At 36.0% G+C, this 17,876-nt stretch overlaps 3 protein-coding genes across 7 annotated transcripts in view; 1 reads left to right on the top strand and 2 right to left on the bottom strand.

Moving 5' to 3' along the window:
* Positions 1–1,746: 1,746 nt before the first annotated feature.
* On the bottom strand, positions 1,747–14,654 carry LOC133515744 (uncharacterized). Of its 5 annotated transcripts, none has more exons than XM_061848318.1 (2): positions 14,560–14,654; positions 1,747–3,149 (listed from the first exon to the last, which is right to left on the bottom strand). In XM_061848318.1, exon 2 carries the CDS (start codon positions 3,111–3,113, stop codon positions 2,112–2,114), a length of 1,002 nt encoding a protein of 333 aa, XP_061704302.1. In that variant the 5' UTR covers positions 3,114–3,149; positions 14,560–14,654; the 3' UTR covers positions 1,747–2,111. The 5 variants fall into 5 exon arrangements, with proteins under 5 accessions (XP_061704302.1, XP_061704301.1, XP_061704300.1 ...); XM_061848317.1 differs by lacking the exon at positions 14,560–14,654 and adding an exon at positions 7,860–8,336; XM_061848316.1 differs by lacking the exon at positions 14,560–14,654 and adding an exon at positions 5,266–5,363.
* On the bottom strand, positions 9,223–11,047 carry LOC133515745 (ribonuclease 3-like). The gene is made up of 2 exons (XM_061848322.1): positions 10,937–11,047; positions 9,223–10,309 (listed from the first exon to the last, which is right to left on the bottom strand). Exon 2 carries the CDS (start codon positions 10,301–10,303, stop codon positions 9,314–9,316), a length of 990 nt encoding a protein of 329 aa, XP_061704306.1. The 5' UTR covers positions 10,304–10,309; positions 10,937–11,047; the 3' UTR covers positions 9,223–9,313.
* Positions 14,655–14,693: 39 nt separating the features above from the next.
* LOC133516217 (mitogen-activated protein kinase kinase kinase 4) overlaps positions 14,694–17,876 on the top strand; it is a 62,856-nt gene continuing 59,673 nt past the window's right edge. Inside the window, exon 1 of the mRNA XM_061849028.1 lies at positions 14,694–15,980. Within this exon, the coding sequence (XP_061705012.1) occupies positions 15,901–15,980 (80 nt within the window). The 5' untranslated portion in view covers positions 14,694–15,900. The remainder of the gene's footprint in view (positions 15,981–17,876) is intronic.

Below are 17,876 nucleotides of genomic sequence, written 5' to 3'. Positions count from 1 at the left end.
ATCAGTATCACTCCCACTGTCGGAACTATCTTTGGAAACCGTACGTTTCATTCGTTTTGCTTCATTCGTATCTTCCTTTATCGGATTTTGTATATCTCGGAGCATTTGATAATTGTCTTCAAGGCCGTAATATAAAGGTTCCTCTAAAGGGTGTATTGTTGTTAATGGCTCAGGAATTATTGAGAGATTGGCACAGCAAGTAGTAGTCATAATTTCGTCAGTTTTTTGTGTCCTTACAGCATTGGATTTCACTGCGTAAACTTTCTTTTGAATCTGCTTCATATTATCATTCATGTCTTTATTAGGAAAGCCTTTGATTAATATACTTTTAAATCCAAACATTAATATAAGTGTCAAAATATATGCAAGTATAGAACGCATGTCGAGGAAGGTGAATGATGTAGAGGCTAGAAGGAAACTATGGAGACTATATAATGCTGATTGTTCATTGAAATCCATTAGAGATTATCAAATGTCACGTAAGAAACAGGTGTCGGTCGGTTTTGTGTAAGTACTTAAGAAAAAAGATTTTACCCAAATCAGCAACTAACACTCCAAATCACGTAAAAACTTAATAATGCCATTTTTATGGCCTTCCCACATGAATCACATTTCTATGATGCTCATAATAATGCCCAAATCTGCAACTAACACTCCAAACACGTAAAAAACATAATATTTGCCATTTTATGGCCTTCTCACATGAATCACATTTCTATGATGCCAATAATAATCGAAATCTCTAGAACGATTGTCACTGTCCGTGTCCGAATAGTAATCACTATCATCTGTCTCATCACTAGAGCTAGATTGATGTCTGTGCTTATACTTCTTCTTATCTTTTCTGATCAATCTTTGTATGTCCTTGAGCGGTGGATGGTCGTGTTCCACGGGCTCGAAGAACGTTCTCGCGTGGACCACTATTGGTGCTTGTGGTGGTGGTGGATACATAAGTGGCATAGGTGGTACAGGTATCATAGGGTAAGGACAGACGTTGAAGCAACCAGCCGCGGTACAGCAAGGCTTCATAACTTCATCAGGTTTTTTTGTAGATGTAGCGTTTTCAACAGTTTTGTTTATATTTGTAGATTTCTGGACATAAGGCTGCAAAAACTGTTGTTGCATTAGCAACTGATTGTAATCAAAAGGTAATCCGTTTACTGATAAACTTTGGAAGTCAAATTTTGGTAAAAATAATTGGATGAGAAACACTGCGTAAAGTTTAAAGCGCATTTTGGCAATGGTGAAATCTGAATTGATCGAGACTTTGATATAAGGTAATTTTGGGTACATAACGAGTGATTGTTCATTGAAATCTATTGAAGGTAATTATGTAAAGTAACCACTCATTGTTATGTTATATAAGTTCTAGGCCAGGTGCATGTATGGGAATGAAAAAAAGCAGCTTTTCGAGCGGATTTTTATTTTGTTATAGATTTTTATTTCCAAGAGATTTTGATATAATTTGCTCGATAGATAGGAATTTTCCCCTGAGTTTTAAATATTTTCGTAACACAACGGACTACAATTACAACTAAAATTTTTTAGAACAAGTCTTGTTTTTATAGCTCTTCAAACCAGCCAAATTTTATTAAAATCTAACGAAATAAATAAAAAACAAAATAAAAATGGACCTTTTAGGGTTCCAACGGAAACTATTTATCTAGACTCCGCTATCCGTCTTTTTAGTACAATTATACCTACGTAATGAAAATGTTCATATAGAAAGTGTTAATAACAACAAAATATAATAAAAATACATTTATTAAAAACAAGTAGGTATAACATTTACATACAAGAAGGGAAACTTTACTTTATTGTCTTTTGTCGTCGTATTAGTTAAAACACACTTTGTCGGTTCAATTCCAACATAATTACTTTAGTTTGTGTTTACTCTTGTCCATATTAGTTTAGTCCACTAGTTCAAAGTGGTGAAAAATAGAGATACTTCTCCTAAAAATACGTGGCAAACCTCATTGGATTCGGAATGATGTCTAGAAAATTTTTACAGTCTAGGCAAGTGGCGAGTATTTTTAGGAGTAACTAGTGTATCTATATTTCACCACTTTGAACTTTTAAACTAGACTATATAAGTAAAAGTGATATTGTTATTATTGAACGACGTCAAAAGATACTGTGAGGTTAGTAATTTTCTTGTTTGGCGGCGGACTGAATATGACAGTTCTACTGTCTTTCCTGGCGACAGCAGATCGTCGACTGTTTTTAGGATATTCCACGCTTTTTGATCTATCTGTTTCTGTGCCCATCAAATGTGCAGCATCGTCCTCACTAATCTTTTTCTCAAACCTCACGTCACCTTGCCTGCTTATGTACGATAACATCGGTTTTACAAGCTTCGTTTCATGTACGACTGTTCCCATATCATCACTACTTTCGAAGCTTTTAGCATTCTTTCTGTAGTTACTTAAATGACTTTTGCCTTTTTTGAATTTTCGTCTTTTTCTACGACGCCAATCTTGATCAGAATCTGTGCTGGAAGAACTGTCTGAAGAATCACAACTTTCGCTCTTCGAATCAATGGGTACTCTTCGCGGTGGACGTCTGAAAGGAAGAGCAGGTGGCAAGGGGAAGATGAAAATAGGACCTGGAGCTGGAGGTACCATAGGATACATAGGCATAGGTGCTGGTACAATGGGAACGGGTGGTGGTGGCTTCGGAGGCTCAGGCCTCGGAGTATCACCATTACTTTTACATCTGCACTTCTGATGACATGGAGAGCAAAATGAGTAAAACGAAGGTGTGCAGCTTGGAGCACAAACACATGGTGGACAAGGTGGACACTGCTTTGGCCTCGGTTTATCAGCGCAGAATCTTGGAGGAGGTGCTTGTGGTAATGCGAAAGGCATGGGGAATCCAAAAGGCAAAGGGAATGCAAATGCAAACTTCCCATCGCCGTCAGCTTCATTCGGGGCTTGGGTTGTTGTAGTAGTAGTAGTGGTTTTCCTCGTGACTATAACAGGAACTGGGACCGGGTAGGGGACTGGGACTGGTACGGGTGGCGGCGGCGGCGCCATCATGACCATGGGCGGTGGAGGCGGAGCTGGTTGAAACATTGGCACTGGCATTGCGAATTGTACGTTTACTGTCCTCATTACAACTAAGAATATGACTGCCGATATCCATGGTCTCTGTAACAACACGTAATAAGGCTGTACACATATTATATCTCTTAAATTAATATTCTAAATATAGAGATTTAAGTCTTGGAGGCTATAATAGGCCCAGACCGCGTAGCTAACGTGCAAATCGCTTACGCTCCGTAGTGATCGAAACGCAATTGTCACTGTCGCACTAATATGGAAGTGATAGAGAAACAAAGCGTTTCGTTGTCGAAGCGATAGCGATTGTCACCTTGGCTAGGCCGGCTGGAAGGAAAGTGCCTTAAAATCTTAAGCTGGCTCATTTTACTTAAAAAAAAAAGAATCTTGAGCGTTGCTAGGGTTTCAAGGCACGAGGGTTAAACAAAATTTGCCACCGAGTGAAACACAAAATTTTTCACCGCACCAACGCAAGGAAAGTACAAACTGTAAAATATCAAACAAAATCAATCCAAATCAAATCCAAATTAACGTTATTAAATATTTACCATTCAAAATCATCATTTAAATTCAATTCACCCAGCTAATCTAAGGAAAAAAGCAACTTTCTCATCGGTTATTGAACAATCGAGTGGGCCTTTACCAGCTGGTGTGGCGGCAAAATTTATTTATCAAATCCCACTAACTGCAAGACAGTTATATTACAGAAAGAATGCATATGTATGACGAAATTGACGAATAGAGCCACAATAATACATTGTGCAACGAGGGGGTAAGTAATTAATAGAATCAGGCGTTACTTTGCGGAAATCCATGCTAATTAAAACAAGTAATATTACTTTGCTAATCCGCGAATAAACAAAAAAAAGTGAAGAAAAGTAAAAAAAAAAAAAAAAAAAGTGAAAGTGAAGTGAAGTAATATTACTTTTCTCGCGGATTAGCAAAGTAATATTACTTGTTTTAATGAGGGGGTAAGTGAAAATTAGGAAGCGAGGCTGGTAATTCCCGACAGCCGCAGGACCCGAGTTTGCAATAATCTTACCCCCGGAGTTACACACAATGCGTTTCATCACACTTGCGAAGAAAAAACAAAATTTTAAGCGAAATAATTCTTAAATACGGTGACATATCAAACATTCGTCCGCCATTTTGTAATTTCTTGACAGGTTAGGTTAGGTTAGGTTACATCGAAGGCACAGACCTGTTCGGCATTCAGCCACGATTGAAAATTATGTAAAAATATTTTAAACGGCTGTTAAATTAATCAAATTAAATAATTGTAAACATAAACAAAAATATAATATAACATCCTAAAGAGTGATAGCTTTTTTTTTCACAATCCTTAACTCCCGTGGGAACAAAATAGGCCTTTGTCCTTCAGTACACCTGCATGAAATAAGATCTTTTTCGAGCAAGTGTTTGTGTGTGTGTCAAGAACTTGCATGCAATATTCGATACATTGCTAACCACAGAGTAAAATTATATAAATTAACGGCTACAAATAAATATAATACAAAAAGTGTAAGAGAAAAAAGATTACTACAACCGAGAGAAAATAATTACTATAAAGAAAGTTTGTCTAAATATACAGTACCGAACAACTTTAATAAAATTAGCATATAAAAATATAATAAACTCCCTAAACCAATGTTTAAGTCTGAGGTCCTCCCTCCTCGAGAATAATCTATCGACAGGTTGAATTGAAACTTAAATCGCAAGCATAATAGCCGAAAACACCATAGACAATGTTTGGCAAGTTTTAATTGTAAAATTATTAGTGTAAGTAAAATTATAGCAAAAAATGCATTCAGTCGATCGAATAAATACCGCAATTGAACTAAAATCGCATGCAATTTCTTTACTTAACTGTTTAAATGGGGTTTTAGTTACTAGAACTATACTACTTAATTAACAGTTTAAATGGGGTTTTAGTTACTAGAACTATACTATGGGGTTTTAGTTACTAGAACTATACTACACTACTTAATTAACAGTTTAAATGGGGTTTTAGTTACTAGAACTATACTACTTAATTAATAGTTTAAATATCGTTTTAATTAAATTATAAAAACGGAACTTAATCGCGTTTCGTGTTTTAAATTTACCTCTGACGTTAAGCGGCGTTAGGCGACGTAGGTACAATTTAAAAATGAGTAAAATTCGTGAAATTTTAAATCAAAGTTTAAATATCTGTTCAAAATCTTACATAGTCCATTGTGTAGCACTATTAACAGAAAATGTCCAGTAATCGTTGGGCTTTGAGGCAGCTCAAGTGATCTATGATTTTAACACACAGGTACATTTTGGTATCAAGTTATATAAGTTTATAACATTGAAGTTATATGCAAAATGCACCGTTCCGTACCTATGGTGTTGTGTAACATGGCTATTCAATATTCGAATCAGCTATAAAATGTAAGTTATTCGATTTCCATCATTATAATAAGTACATTAAAAAACTAAAGTGTTTATTCTTTGACTGTTGACTATTATATAACCATAAGACCAGTTTAGTAAAACACACGGTGTTTTTAGGGTTCCGTAGCCAAATGGCAAAAAACGGAACCCTTATAGATTCGTCATGTCCGTCTGTCTGTCCGATTCTGTCACAGCCACTTTTTTCCGAAACTATAAGAGCTGTACTGTTCAAACTTAGTAAGTGGATGTATTCTATGAACCGCATTAAGATTTTCACACAAAAATAGAAAAAAAAACAATAAATTTTGGGGGTTCCCCATACTTAGAACTAAAACTCAAAAAATCTTTTTTCATCAAACCCATACGTGTGGGGTATCTATGGATAGGTCTTCAAAAATGATATTGAGGTTTCTATTTCTAATATCATTTTTTTCTAAAATGAATAGTTTGCGCGAGAGACACTTCCAAAGTGGTAAAATGTGTGTCCCCCCCCCGTAACTTCTAAAATAACAGAATGAAAAATCTAAAAAAAATATATGATATACATTGCCATGTAAACTTCCACCGAAAATTGGTTTGAACGTGATCTAGTAAGTAGTTTTTTTTTAATACGTCATGAAATTAAAAAAAAATTTTTTTTTCAACATACCCATACATGTGGGGTATCTATGGATAGGTCTTCAAAAATGATATTAAGGTTTCTAATATCATTTTTTTCTAAACTGAATAGTTTGCGCGAGAGAACCTCCCAAAGTAAAAAAAAGTGTGTCCCCCCCCCGTAACTTCTAAAATAACAGAATGAAAAATCTAAAAAAAATATTTGATATACATTGCCATGTAAACTTCCACCGAAAATTGGTTTGAACGAGATCTAGTAAGTAGTTTTTTTTTAATACGTCATGAAATTAAAAAAAAAATTTTTTTTTCAACATACCCATACATGTGGGGTATCTATGGATAGGTCTTCAAAAATGATATTAAGGTTTCTAATATCATTTTTTTCTAAACTGAATAGTTTGCGCGAGAGAACCTCCCAAAGTAAAAAAAAGTGTGTCCCCCCCCTGTAACTTCTAAAATAACAGAATGAAAAATCTATAAAAAATATATGATATACATTACGATGCAAACTTCTAACGAAAATTGTTTTGAACGAGATCTAGTGAGTAGTTTTTTTTAATACGTCATAAAATTAAAAAAAAAAATTTTTTTCGTCAAACCCATATGTGTGGGGTATCTATGGATAGGTCTTTAAAAATGATATTTAGGTTCCTAATATAATTTTTTTCTAAAGTGAATAGTTTGCGCGAGAGACACTACCAAAGTGGTAAAATGTGTGTCCAAAGTGGTAAAATGGTGAACGAGATCTAGTAGTTTAAGTAGTTTTTTTTTAATACGTCATAAAGGAACCCTTCATGGGCGAGTCCGACTCGCACTTGGCCGCTTTTTTTTAAACTCCGTTAACTTCGGCGTATGGCGAAGTACATTTAAGAAAACGGAATGGTATAGTTTTTTTTTCTTATAGTTTTTTTTTGTAAAATTTAGTTATTGGCGTTTTGTTGTAACACGGACATTATATTTAAATCCACTAAACAATTGAAAACTATGACATATCAATGTTGATGTGTCGAATATCTATCGTCCGAGATAGTACGTTTAGTAGCAAATGTACGAGTATAAACTCATACTAAAGCAGGGTGTACACGCTCGTAAAGGCCTTATTAGATAAAAATAAATCATTGATTATCTCCAAAATGGAGTCAATTATAATACCGGCGTCGTTGAGAAAGTTACTTAATTTAAGCTCAGGAATGCACCCTTGAAATGAACAGACTTTTAAAAAAAACACCGTGTATAGGTTTGTTTTCAGTTATTCTTTAGTTAATAATTCTAGGAAGTACTAGTTTATTTTCAACTGTCATTACAATTTTATAGACAAGTTAATAAAAAAAATTATATAAGTAATACAATTAACTAAACTAGGTAAAACTACTATATAAAACTAAAAATCTAAATCTAAAATGGGCCCCCGTGGCAAGGTACCGAGGATGCTGGCAGCATTTCCTCGCTGGATCGCTATGCTCAAGCGTTGGGCGAGGAAGCTGCCAGCTCTCTTATCCCCGGTCCCATCCACCAGCCGTTTCGCCAATTGCCGGTATAGGCCCTGTGCTGCGGGGCCCCACGGACCAAGAGTCTCGACTCCAAATGCAACAAAGTTGTAGTTGGTGTCGAGACTCCCGTATTTGAGCTTTTAATAATTCTAGGTAATTATCTTGAGAAAAGTCGAACTTTCGTTCCATTCTAAAATATTTGGATGTTGACATGTATAGACTAAATATGATTGGAGAAAATGTCTAACTAGTAGGTAGATAATGTACTACTTACCATGTCGATCTAATACAACTCTTAGGTGAAAACAGACCATCTGCGAGAATGTCCACTGAACTACTGAACGTTATCAGAACTTAACTCGTTCATTTTTAACAGGAACAATGCGAAACAAACGCTCAAGATCGAATTCAAAAGATTCTCGAGTACATAACTAAGGATGGTATTCCACCTATCCAATTTCTTGGTCCAATGTGTATTTGCATCTCACATTTTGCTTAATGAGAGAGTGAGACGCAATGCACATTGTACAAAGAAATTGGACAGCTGGAATACCATCCTGAAATGTGTTCACAACGTGCGTTCAGTTCGGCCATAAGCAGAAAACGTATCTTCTTTAAATTGAAACGTTACAGGCTTTTTTAATCAATCGCTGGCTAAGTAGGAGCCACGTATTCAATCGATCAATCAAATGCCGCAATGTATTGCAAATCACATGTAACTATCGGTGATGTTTGAAGAAGCCATATGAGGCTACGAAAGCTTGTTTTACCCGGCTTCTTGAAAAGAAGGTCGAGTTATTAATGATTGAGATTAGTAATAGTAGATAAGTAGACGTAAGCTCCAGTATCTTAGCAACGGACTATCATAATTGAGCTACGAGCGATCGGGTTAAGCTAGAGCGAGGCCAGAAGGGTCGCTGAAGATAGGAAGGCGAGGCAAGACCTTGTGAAGGCCTCTCTGGGGTGCCTTAGGACAACAACAACAACAACAGATTAGTAATTATCGTTTGAGAACTAGTTAGAGCGTTATCACATTGTCCGATATCGGATAGGAGTAAGATTTATAATAAGAATTATTTATTGATAACAAAAATCTCAATGCAAAAAAGGCGGACTCGATTCTATTGGGCACTCTCTAGTAGCTGTTTTTCTTATATGCACCATCCAACATCAGATATCGAAGAGGCACTTCCGATAATTTCAACCACGTCGGATCCCCGTCAGCTGGTGTACTGACATTATTGGATGTCCCGTACTCACTGCGAAATACCTACTGGGATACTGCGCAAGCATGTTCACTGGTACAAGACACTTATATAAGTTGTGGTTACCTATAATTAGATAAGCATCAGTCCTGATTGTCATATAGATTTAAGAGTATGTAAGATCTATTATCTATTGGTAATCCTAAATAAAGAAAATAAAATAAAATAAGCGAATGTAGGATCCTACTACATCCGATATCGGACCTGACAATGTGAAAACACTCTAAGCCTAACGATACGAGATTGTTGTACTTATCCTGATTTTTATATGAATTACATTGAAGTATGAATTGCGAGTTAACGATGACGCCTGAGGCCTGAGTACTTGCGCCTTCTTATTAACCATAAGTAGCCGTTAGAAATAACACAATATTCCTGAAAATATAATATTTTATTTACAGATATAAAAGTACAAAAATATTCATAAATACTGTACATTTACATATTATTATATGTGTACCTATTACTGTTGTTTATGTTTCATGCCTTGTTGAATATCTTGATGGGCTTTTCTTTGGCGTCTTTGATTGATTTTATTTACTACTTTATGATCTGCCTCTCTTGATATATCTCTAGTAATTCCATTTTTATTTAGCCTCTTTTCATCTTCATCTCTGCCATATTTATTGTTAGTCTCTTGTGCTCCATTTGCATTTACTGTTTCTTCTTTAAGCCCCTTGTTATCACCTAACCAATCATTTGCTTCACCTTTTGAAATGGGTTTTTCAAATATAACGAAGCCATCCTTGCTAACGTATTGTAGGACAGGCGTCAGGTACTCTTGTTTTCTAGAATGCCTAATCCTCTTACGTCTTCTCATAGACCTGCGGTTCTTCCAAGTCCAACGTCTTCTGTCATAGTCACTAGAATCAGTGTCAGAACTTGAGCTTGTGTCAGTGTCCGAGCTTGAGTCAGCGTCAGAATCATGGTGATGATGTGATTTCTTGATAATCTTGACTTTCCTCTTGTGGGGTTCAGAAGGCTTCCTTGGATCTTGTCTAGGATCTTTATAAGCTGGATCAGGAGAGTAGAATGGCATGACAATGACCGGAAGTTTGGCTTGCGGAGGACCACCGAGCATAGGCATACCCATGGGCATTCCAGGTAAACCCATAGGCATGGGACCCATGGGTAGCTGTGGACTCATTCCCATGGGCATTGGAGGCATTCCCATAGGTATTGGTGGAGGGAAAGGAGCAGGCATAGGTTTTCCTGGGCTAGGGGCAAGATTCCCTGGATTACTTGGTGGGCCAGGCATGAAAGAAGGAAGTTGAGGAGGTAAGGGTGGGGTCTGAAATGGCGGGCTCGTCATCTTGCAGTGCATTGGCAGAGTTTGAGGGAGGAATTGGAAGTTGGTTGGACATGGTGGCAGTTCAGGCTCAGGGTCTTTTGCGAAGACTGCCGATGCTATGAAGCTTACCAAGATTATGTAGGAGCGCAGTTTCCTGGCCATTTTAATCTGTGAAAAAAATTAGACCTTTGAAATATGGCGTGAAGCAATTTCATCGTAGGTACCAAAGTGCATGCTGACTTTATCAATGAATTCATTCATAATATCTCCATGCAATTTCGCAGATCACTGCACATATTTTTGAGTAAGTTGTGTGCACCCATATTTTCACACTTGACTGTACATACATACTATAGTGTACTAGTTCCGTCACTGACATTATGTACAGTCAGCTGCAGAGAGATATGACCCCCCTGCATAGACTGATTGTATGCACCTCTTTCTGCGTCTGACTGTACATACCTACTACTTTTTTTTTGATGGAGTGGGAATGCATTTACGCACGGTGTGTGAGACTCGCCACTCCTTTTCCCTCTCCTGGCAAGCGGGAGGGGGAAGAATTTGGCCCTACGTACTACACCCACTCCGGCGTTTCACCCTCTGTGCCGTTCATGAGGGCGCACTGGAATCGATGATGACATTCACCACGGCTACATACATACCTACTACCTACCTTCTTAATTATGTAACTATTTGCATTAGCATAAGTAGACAAATGTACCAGAGTTTAAAATTACCTATTAAAATATACATCAGGGCTATGATAATCAACTACTAAATGTTTTACAAACATACCTTATCAATACCATTAAGTTCGAGTCCACGACGTTTTTTTTTTCACAGCGTACCTAACTTAGACTTGTCTATTTATGCCTATTAGCTCTCTCCAAAGCGTTTCTTGAAATGCGTATACGCAGAGGGCCGCTTTTATGTAAACCAAAAATCATGAGGCCAGCTGGCCAGGGGACAATAAGTCGATAACGTAAGATTTATGTAATCAAGCATACAATGTGCTCATTGTTGATTTGGCTTACGTAAATCGGGATTATAGGATACGACACACACGGATATGAATATACCTACACTTATACAGACTGATATAGTCATAGGACCATTAACAAAACGGATCAGAAAACCAGTATAACTTTGACTGACATTATGGCTCTTTGTTAGGAAACGTTTGCTATTTGTGAATAGGTACTCGCATATTAGGTTTAAGCCGAATATGTATATTTGTATATAAGCAAGTTACATATGAACTTACATAATAATCTCATTGTGTTGAGTTTAAAATACGCTATTTAACAGCACGTAATATCGGTTTTCCTTAGTCGCGTCCGAATTTTGATTGACTCTGCTAGTTCCTGCCGCACAGAGTTTGATGTTATAATATAGTTTGATATGACAACTATATTGATTAAAATATCAAGGTATGTAGCCTATCTGCCTAAGGTTTTTGTTGCAACATATCTGTAGATATTCTTTTTTAACAGTTAAGGCTCCTTCAGATGGTGCAACAAATGCGATTTTAGATAGATAATTGCTGGTTAAGTAGGAGCAAGGAATTAAATTGATCGACCAAATGCCACATGCATGTCCATTATAATTTTAGTTACACAGTATAAAATCTACAAATACGATGGTGTCACATATTTTTGCATGTTTTGTTGTACCTAAAAAACTGAAGCTCAAACGCAAAAGGTTTTTCTCTAACGAAATTTTCAATTTTGTGTATTAAAACATTCTTATATCACGTAGTTTTACATTTTAACAAGATTTTTTCGGGGCAAAGGCAGAATTAGCTATAAGTAGAAACTGTTTTGGCTTATGTTTTCACTGTTTTTTACCTTAGTGTTGTAAATTTCCCAAATAAATAAATAAAAATAAACATGACGTCTTACACAACGTAATATAGCATCATCCATAAGCCAAGACCATAAAGTAAACCACTTTATATTTTCAGATGAACCTCCACCATGTAACGCTAGTAATGACCCTCCACGTCTTCCATACACAAGCCCAGTTCCCAATGCAGTTCCCTGCAGCAATGCCCATGCCAATGGGTATGCAATCCATGCCAATGCAAATGCCAATCGTTGGCCCGCCACAACTGCCAAGCGTCGTAATGCCATACCATTCCCGCACAGCTGATAAATTTAGAGAGAAACCAAGGAAGCCAAAAAAGCCGAGGAAATCGAAGAAAAAGCAAAAAAAGAAACGTTACAATTCAGAATCCGATTCATGTAGTTCTGATGATAGTCGATCTATGTCTGGGTCTGAAAGTCTTGAAATTAATTTTACCCGTAGAGCTAAAGATCACAAAAGAAGACGTGAGGTTCTCACTCCGGTGGTGTCTTACGTAACCAATGATGGATACGTGGTATATCAGAAGAAGATAAAGAAAGATCGGGCTAAGGACTGGTTGCAGTTGGGGAAGAACTCGGATCCTAATGCGTTGGAAATCAAGGATAGTGAGAGTGATGAGGTAGAAGGAAAGGGTTCGGTTCGGAAGCATCGTTATAAGTCTCGTCATTCGCAGCGTGACGATTGAGTTCCAATAGGCTAGAAATGGTCTATTATACATAGGTCACTACATTAAGTTTTGCATTAGACAAATATGAAACAAAGAAGTGACCTATCATATATAAAATTAATTAATTTCAATTTTATTTCAAAATTTTTAAAATTAATTAATTTCAATTTTATTTCAAATTTTTGGCGGGAAAACATTCACTTTCTTTTTAAATTTACTTATGAAATAATGTATACATATTTTAGACAACAATCATTTCATTGCATACAAAGTTTAAATCTATTTGTAAATAAGTAGATTAAAAAAGAAAGTAAATATTTTCCCACCAAACATTGTCTATGAAAATATTTTTTTCAAAAGTCTATGGGATCGGTTACCTCTTTGTTTCATATTTGTCTATTGCAAAGCTTGTTTAGCGACCTATGTACTAAGGCTGCCTCCATTTCCACCCAGGCGGTGATGAGGAGAAATGAGAGGAAACGTGCGGGCATCAACCAAATCTCTTCTCCGCTCCGCTGCACGCTGGATTACAATATATTTATTCTATTGGTTGATTGTTGCACATCTCTCATCTCCGCCTCCTCCGTTTAAAGGTAGCCTTACAACTATTAAAGCTATTATGTAGTGTACATTAATAAAAGCGTAAGTTAATGTAAATTTGTCATATTTGTATATAATATAATTGTTTCACATGTAAATAAATGTGCTTTAATGTATTTAATTTATTCCATATACATACTATTTAATTTACTACAATCACTGAAATAAATGACTACAAAGCAGTTAAAAAAAACAAAAACATTTGGATATCGCTCAGACTGTATCGCAGAAGGACCAAGGAATAAGTTTTTGGTAAAAATTTAATTTTTGGTACAAGCTTTTATCGCTGACTGGACTTTTCGTTCCACAGGCAGCTAATACTCATTGAGACATTTCTAACAATCCCAAAACAATTAGGTTGCGTTGTTTATGAGCTCCTATGGCCACCTCCTGTCTCAGTTATCAGATCACCTCGATGATATCATAATATTCCATTGTCACCCGACTTACATTTAAATGCAAATTAAGTGGATCAAATTTAACTTATTACATACAGATAGACGGGACAGGTGAAACTAAATCGAAGCTTATAAAAAAGGACTTTGAAAAATTTCGACCAAAAGTACTAAATACAAAGTTGGAAATGACTTTCGAAATTTTCGGCCAAAGTGCAGTCGTTCTTATTCTTACTGCCTTATATAAGTATTTAGTGTATGTATACATAAGTGGTGGGCAGCACCTTTGTGTGGTTTAGTTACCTATATATGAATTGTGTTACGTAGAACATGCGATTTTCTTCGCAACATGGTTTTTAGCGCAGTCTTTGTTCAGTGAAGTCTAACAACACACCTGCAGGTAAATTTGCATTTACTTGATTTACTAATAGCTATAAGTATTAGAAATTGGAAAATTATAGCTGAGCGATAATCCACTGCAGCACTCACACACCACCCAAATACGAACATAGACGATCAATCTATTAATGATTTAACTCTATTCGTCCTGGTGGTCATTTATTATAACCAACTATTTACTTACATTCAAAATTGACAAAAAATTATTAGTGTTTTCATTTTTTAGTCATAAGTCATTAAACTACGCCTTTATTACAAAAAACTAATAATTGTGACGCAAAGGATTAATTGATCCATCCAGACCTGACCTGCAAGCATGAGTTGCGTTCTCGCACGCGACTCCATACATCTAGCGCGACTGATTGACTGATTCATATTTGTGTACTCGTGCTTCTTTAGTGCGGTAGTATTTGTGTGCATATGTGTTGTAGTGGTACATAACTCATGCACGTGGGCAATATAAAAATTCAGTGCAATAAGTACATACTTACATTTCTGGTTTTCAGATGTTTCTAATACTTCTTACTATCACAACGACGGTGACAATCTTAACCAACGCTCAGCAGTGGCCACATGTTCAGCAGCAGAACTACGCTCTAATGCCCCAAACTCCATATTACCCGTTCCAGCAAGGTCAGCCGTATCCAAGCATGCTACCGTATGGGCAAGAGTGGATACAAGCCAGTCCGCAGAGACCACCATGGCCCTTTAGACCAGGGTATCTGTACGGCCCGCCTGGTCATAGGGCTCCTTTATTTTTTGCATCGTAGATTAGATAAAAGTAAATATTATAGGTATGTACTATAAGTTGAATGACAGTTAATATTTAAATAATTTGGTTCCAAAAAAAAATGTTATAAACAGAAAAATACTGCTGGTTGCTGTCATCGTGTCTATGATTATTGTCTATGGTGGGTACAAAAATGCTGCCAGCAAATAAAAAAATACTGTTATTTTTTAAATCTGTAATTTAATTTAAATTATTTTACTTAGGCATATTCAATTAATTTACCAGATATAATGATATTTGATATTTGTTTGCAAGGAAAATACATCCCACCATTTAAGATTCAAAGCATCTAAGATGAAATATCCGTATTTGTTAAGACCCATGCACATCTTTTCTGTACAAAAGACGATATGTCACTTTAATACGAGGTACCTAAACCGGCTATACTGTCCAAGAATAAGAACAAACCTGTGTCGTCGAAATTGCTTCCCAATGGCTATATGTATATTTCATAAGTTACCTTTAAATATTAAAAACTTGAGATAAAATGAATTTAAAACGAAATTATTTCAGTGGCTAAAAGAAAATACATTTTATTTTATTACGCCTACATTTTTAAAATTGCCACTATTTCTACTAACAGAGATGGCTACTGGATAGACTATAGCTACCTCTTGATATTTCTTACGTTTGAATTTGTGACCTTACTGACAAGTAATAATAAAAAGTGAAGTGTATAAGTAAAGTAGGTATTTATGAAAAGTTACATTGGGCAAATTACTGTAATATTCATTATACAAAATTCAAGATATTGTTCAGAATAGTATGGCAGCACTATAACCCTGAAACGTCAATGTCAAAATAATCAAATCACAAATCAAGACAAATAGACCGAAAATACGTGTCGGCTGTCGCGTAAGTTGAAGCGACTACGTTAATCGTGTGTTGTGTATTATTATGTGTTTTTTACCGATTCCATAACAATAGTGGCCTCTGGCAATGCAGGAATACGTTCCCAAGCTACACAATATCTCTTAACGTGCGTTCTGTGTGAAATTGGAGTCATGATATAGTGCCGTGTTTTATAGTTTAGGGAAAAAACATGGATGTGTCTCTAGATAAGGATTGGAAGAATAAGCTTGGATTCCAAATTAACTTTAAATCGGATTCCGAAGAAGACCCGTAAGTGTAGTTTTATTTGATTAATATGTTTGAGTGGTTTAGGTTAAATCGTTACTGATACGCAGTTATCAGTCGGTTTCGAGAGTTTTATGAGTTGCTGATACGCTAATGGAGTGATTATACGGCCAAGTTCAGAGTGGACTTTACGACTACAATTAACTTTGATGGAATGTGCAGTATTTGTTTCTGGTTTTTGTTGTGTAGGAAATTATTTTATGAGTAGTGGTTTTGTTGTTTGTCTGTTTTTACAGAGGTCTTTTACAAAGATTTCACCATATATTGATGAACACGATTTTCGTTCATAGTTTTAAAACGAATACAGGATAGGAATACAGGATTGCTTACTCAATTAAGTCCCGTATTCGTTTTAAAACTGAAAGATTTCACCACTTTGCAATACACACTATTTATGTATTTTTTTAAGTAGCTAAAACAATTTTTCAAATTTATAAAATGAGTTAATTTTTTTAGGTAGATTAGATATTAAATAAAACAAGTGTATTTAAACCTCATCCCCCTCAGCTTAATGTATTAAATCTGCATGGCATTGGAAAGACAAATGATATGATTTTTATAATGACACCACCTCACTTTTTTCTATTCAAATTGGTGCAAAGTTAACTTAGACAGACTAATCTTGACTGGTAGAGAATGCCTTTAGGCATCAAGTCCGCCATATGATTTTTAGAGAATATGGTACAATGATCTTTTATTTGATAGAACAGCTTTCTTTCCAAGTCTACAGACTAATGCAATCCTATTAATGTATAAGTAATAACTTATACATACTTGACATTATATAGAATAATACTTAGTTTCTACTATTAATTTTCCTATCCAACATGGTTTGTGTTTTATTCTACCTTCTAACAACCATTTTGTGTTAGAATGACACATTGAGAGAAATAACAGGAAATATGTCATAAAATTCTGAATTGTTATTAAGAATGTTATCTTTTTTTAAATTTATTATCTAGAACAAGGGTTTCCAAACCCGTGGGCTAAATCTGGCCCATGAGGTGTTCGAATCCGCCGTAGGAGGTTGCCAAATGGATCCCAGGCTCTTTCATTGAGAGTAGAACTGTTTAGGAACAGTAACAGCAGCAACTAGATGCCCCCCACCCCCCTTCCCCACAAAAATCGATAGCGGCCCGTGCGAATGTTTCTGAGGCGTAATATGGCCCTCAGGTAAAATATTTGGAGACCCCTGATCTAGAAAGTGGTCATTGATAATTATTGTATATTGTGTAAGCATTTTGGTCTAAAACTGTGAGCTTATGTGTGGAAATAAATAAATTAAATTACTTAAATGGACATCTTATCAAATTCTTCAGAAGACCCATTACCAAGGCTAAGAAATAAATGCCTGTTATTTTGAAAACATTAACATTATTTTGGACCCATTTATGAGTTGAAAATGTTCTTCACAGTTTACAGACATCATATTTAATTGTTGACATTGATATAAGGAAGTCTCTGTTGTACAGAACAGGGTTATGTTTTCAAGATGACAGGCATTATTCTAAGCCCTGCCCTTTACGCAGATCAAAAGACTAGGATGCACATTCTGTTTGATACCTCTTGCAACGGTATTACACATGTATTGCATCTATAAAAAGCTTAACAGCTTGTCAATGCTGGAGATACATTATCACAATCAACCCATCAGCTGATAAGAGCAGAGCAAATGGGAACTTACAATCAGATAGCAGATTGTATAGAAATTAGTCTGTAAACTGTTATAAGTTGCGCTGTGGTTTTTATAGTTTTTTAGTAGTAATTTACTAGATGTAGATGTAGATGTAGTGTAGGGACGCCCGGCCGGAAGCAGGCGGGCTGTCGATCGCGTGCTGCGTTCATTCAGCCCAATTCCCTGAAGTTGGAGCTGCAGGTTAC

The sequence above is a fragment of the Cydia pomonella genome, chromosome 3 (genome assembly GCF_033807575.1).
Source record: "Cydia pomonella isolate Wapato2018A chromosome 3, ilCydPomo1, whole genome shotgun sequence".
NCBI classification, from domain to species: Eukaryota; Metazoa; Arthropoda; class Insecta; order Lepidoptera; family Tortricidae; genus Cydia; species Cydia pomonella.
Note: the sequence above shows the minus strand (reverse complement) of the source record. Positions and strands in the feature narration are given on the sequence as shown.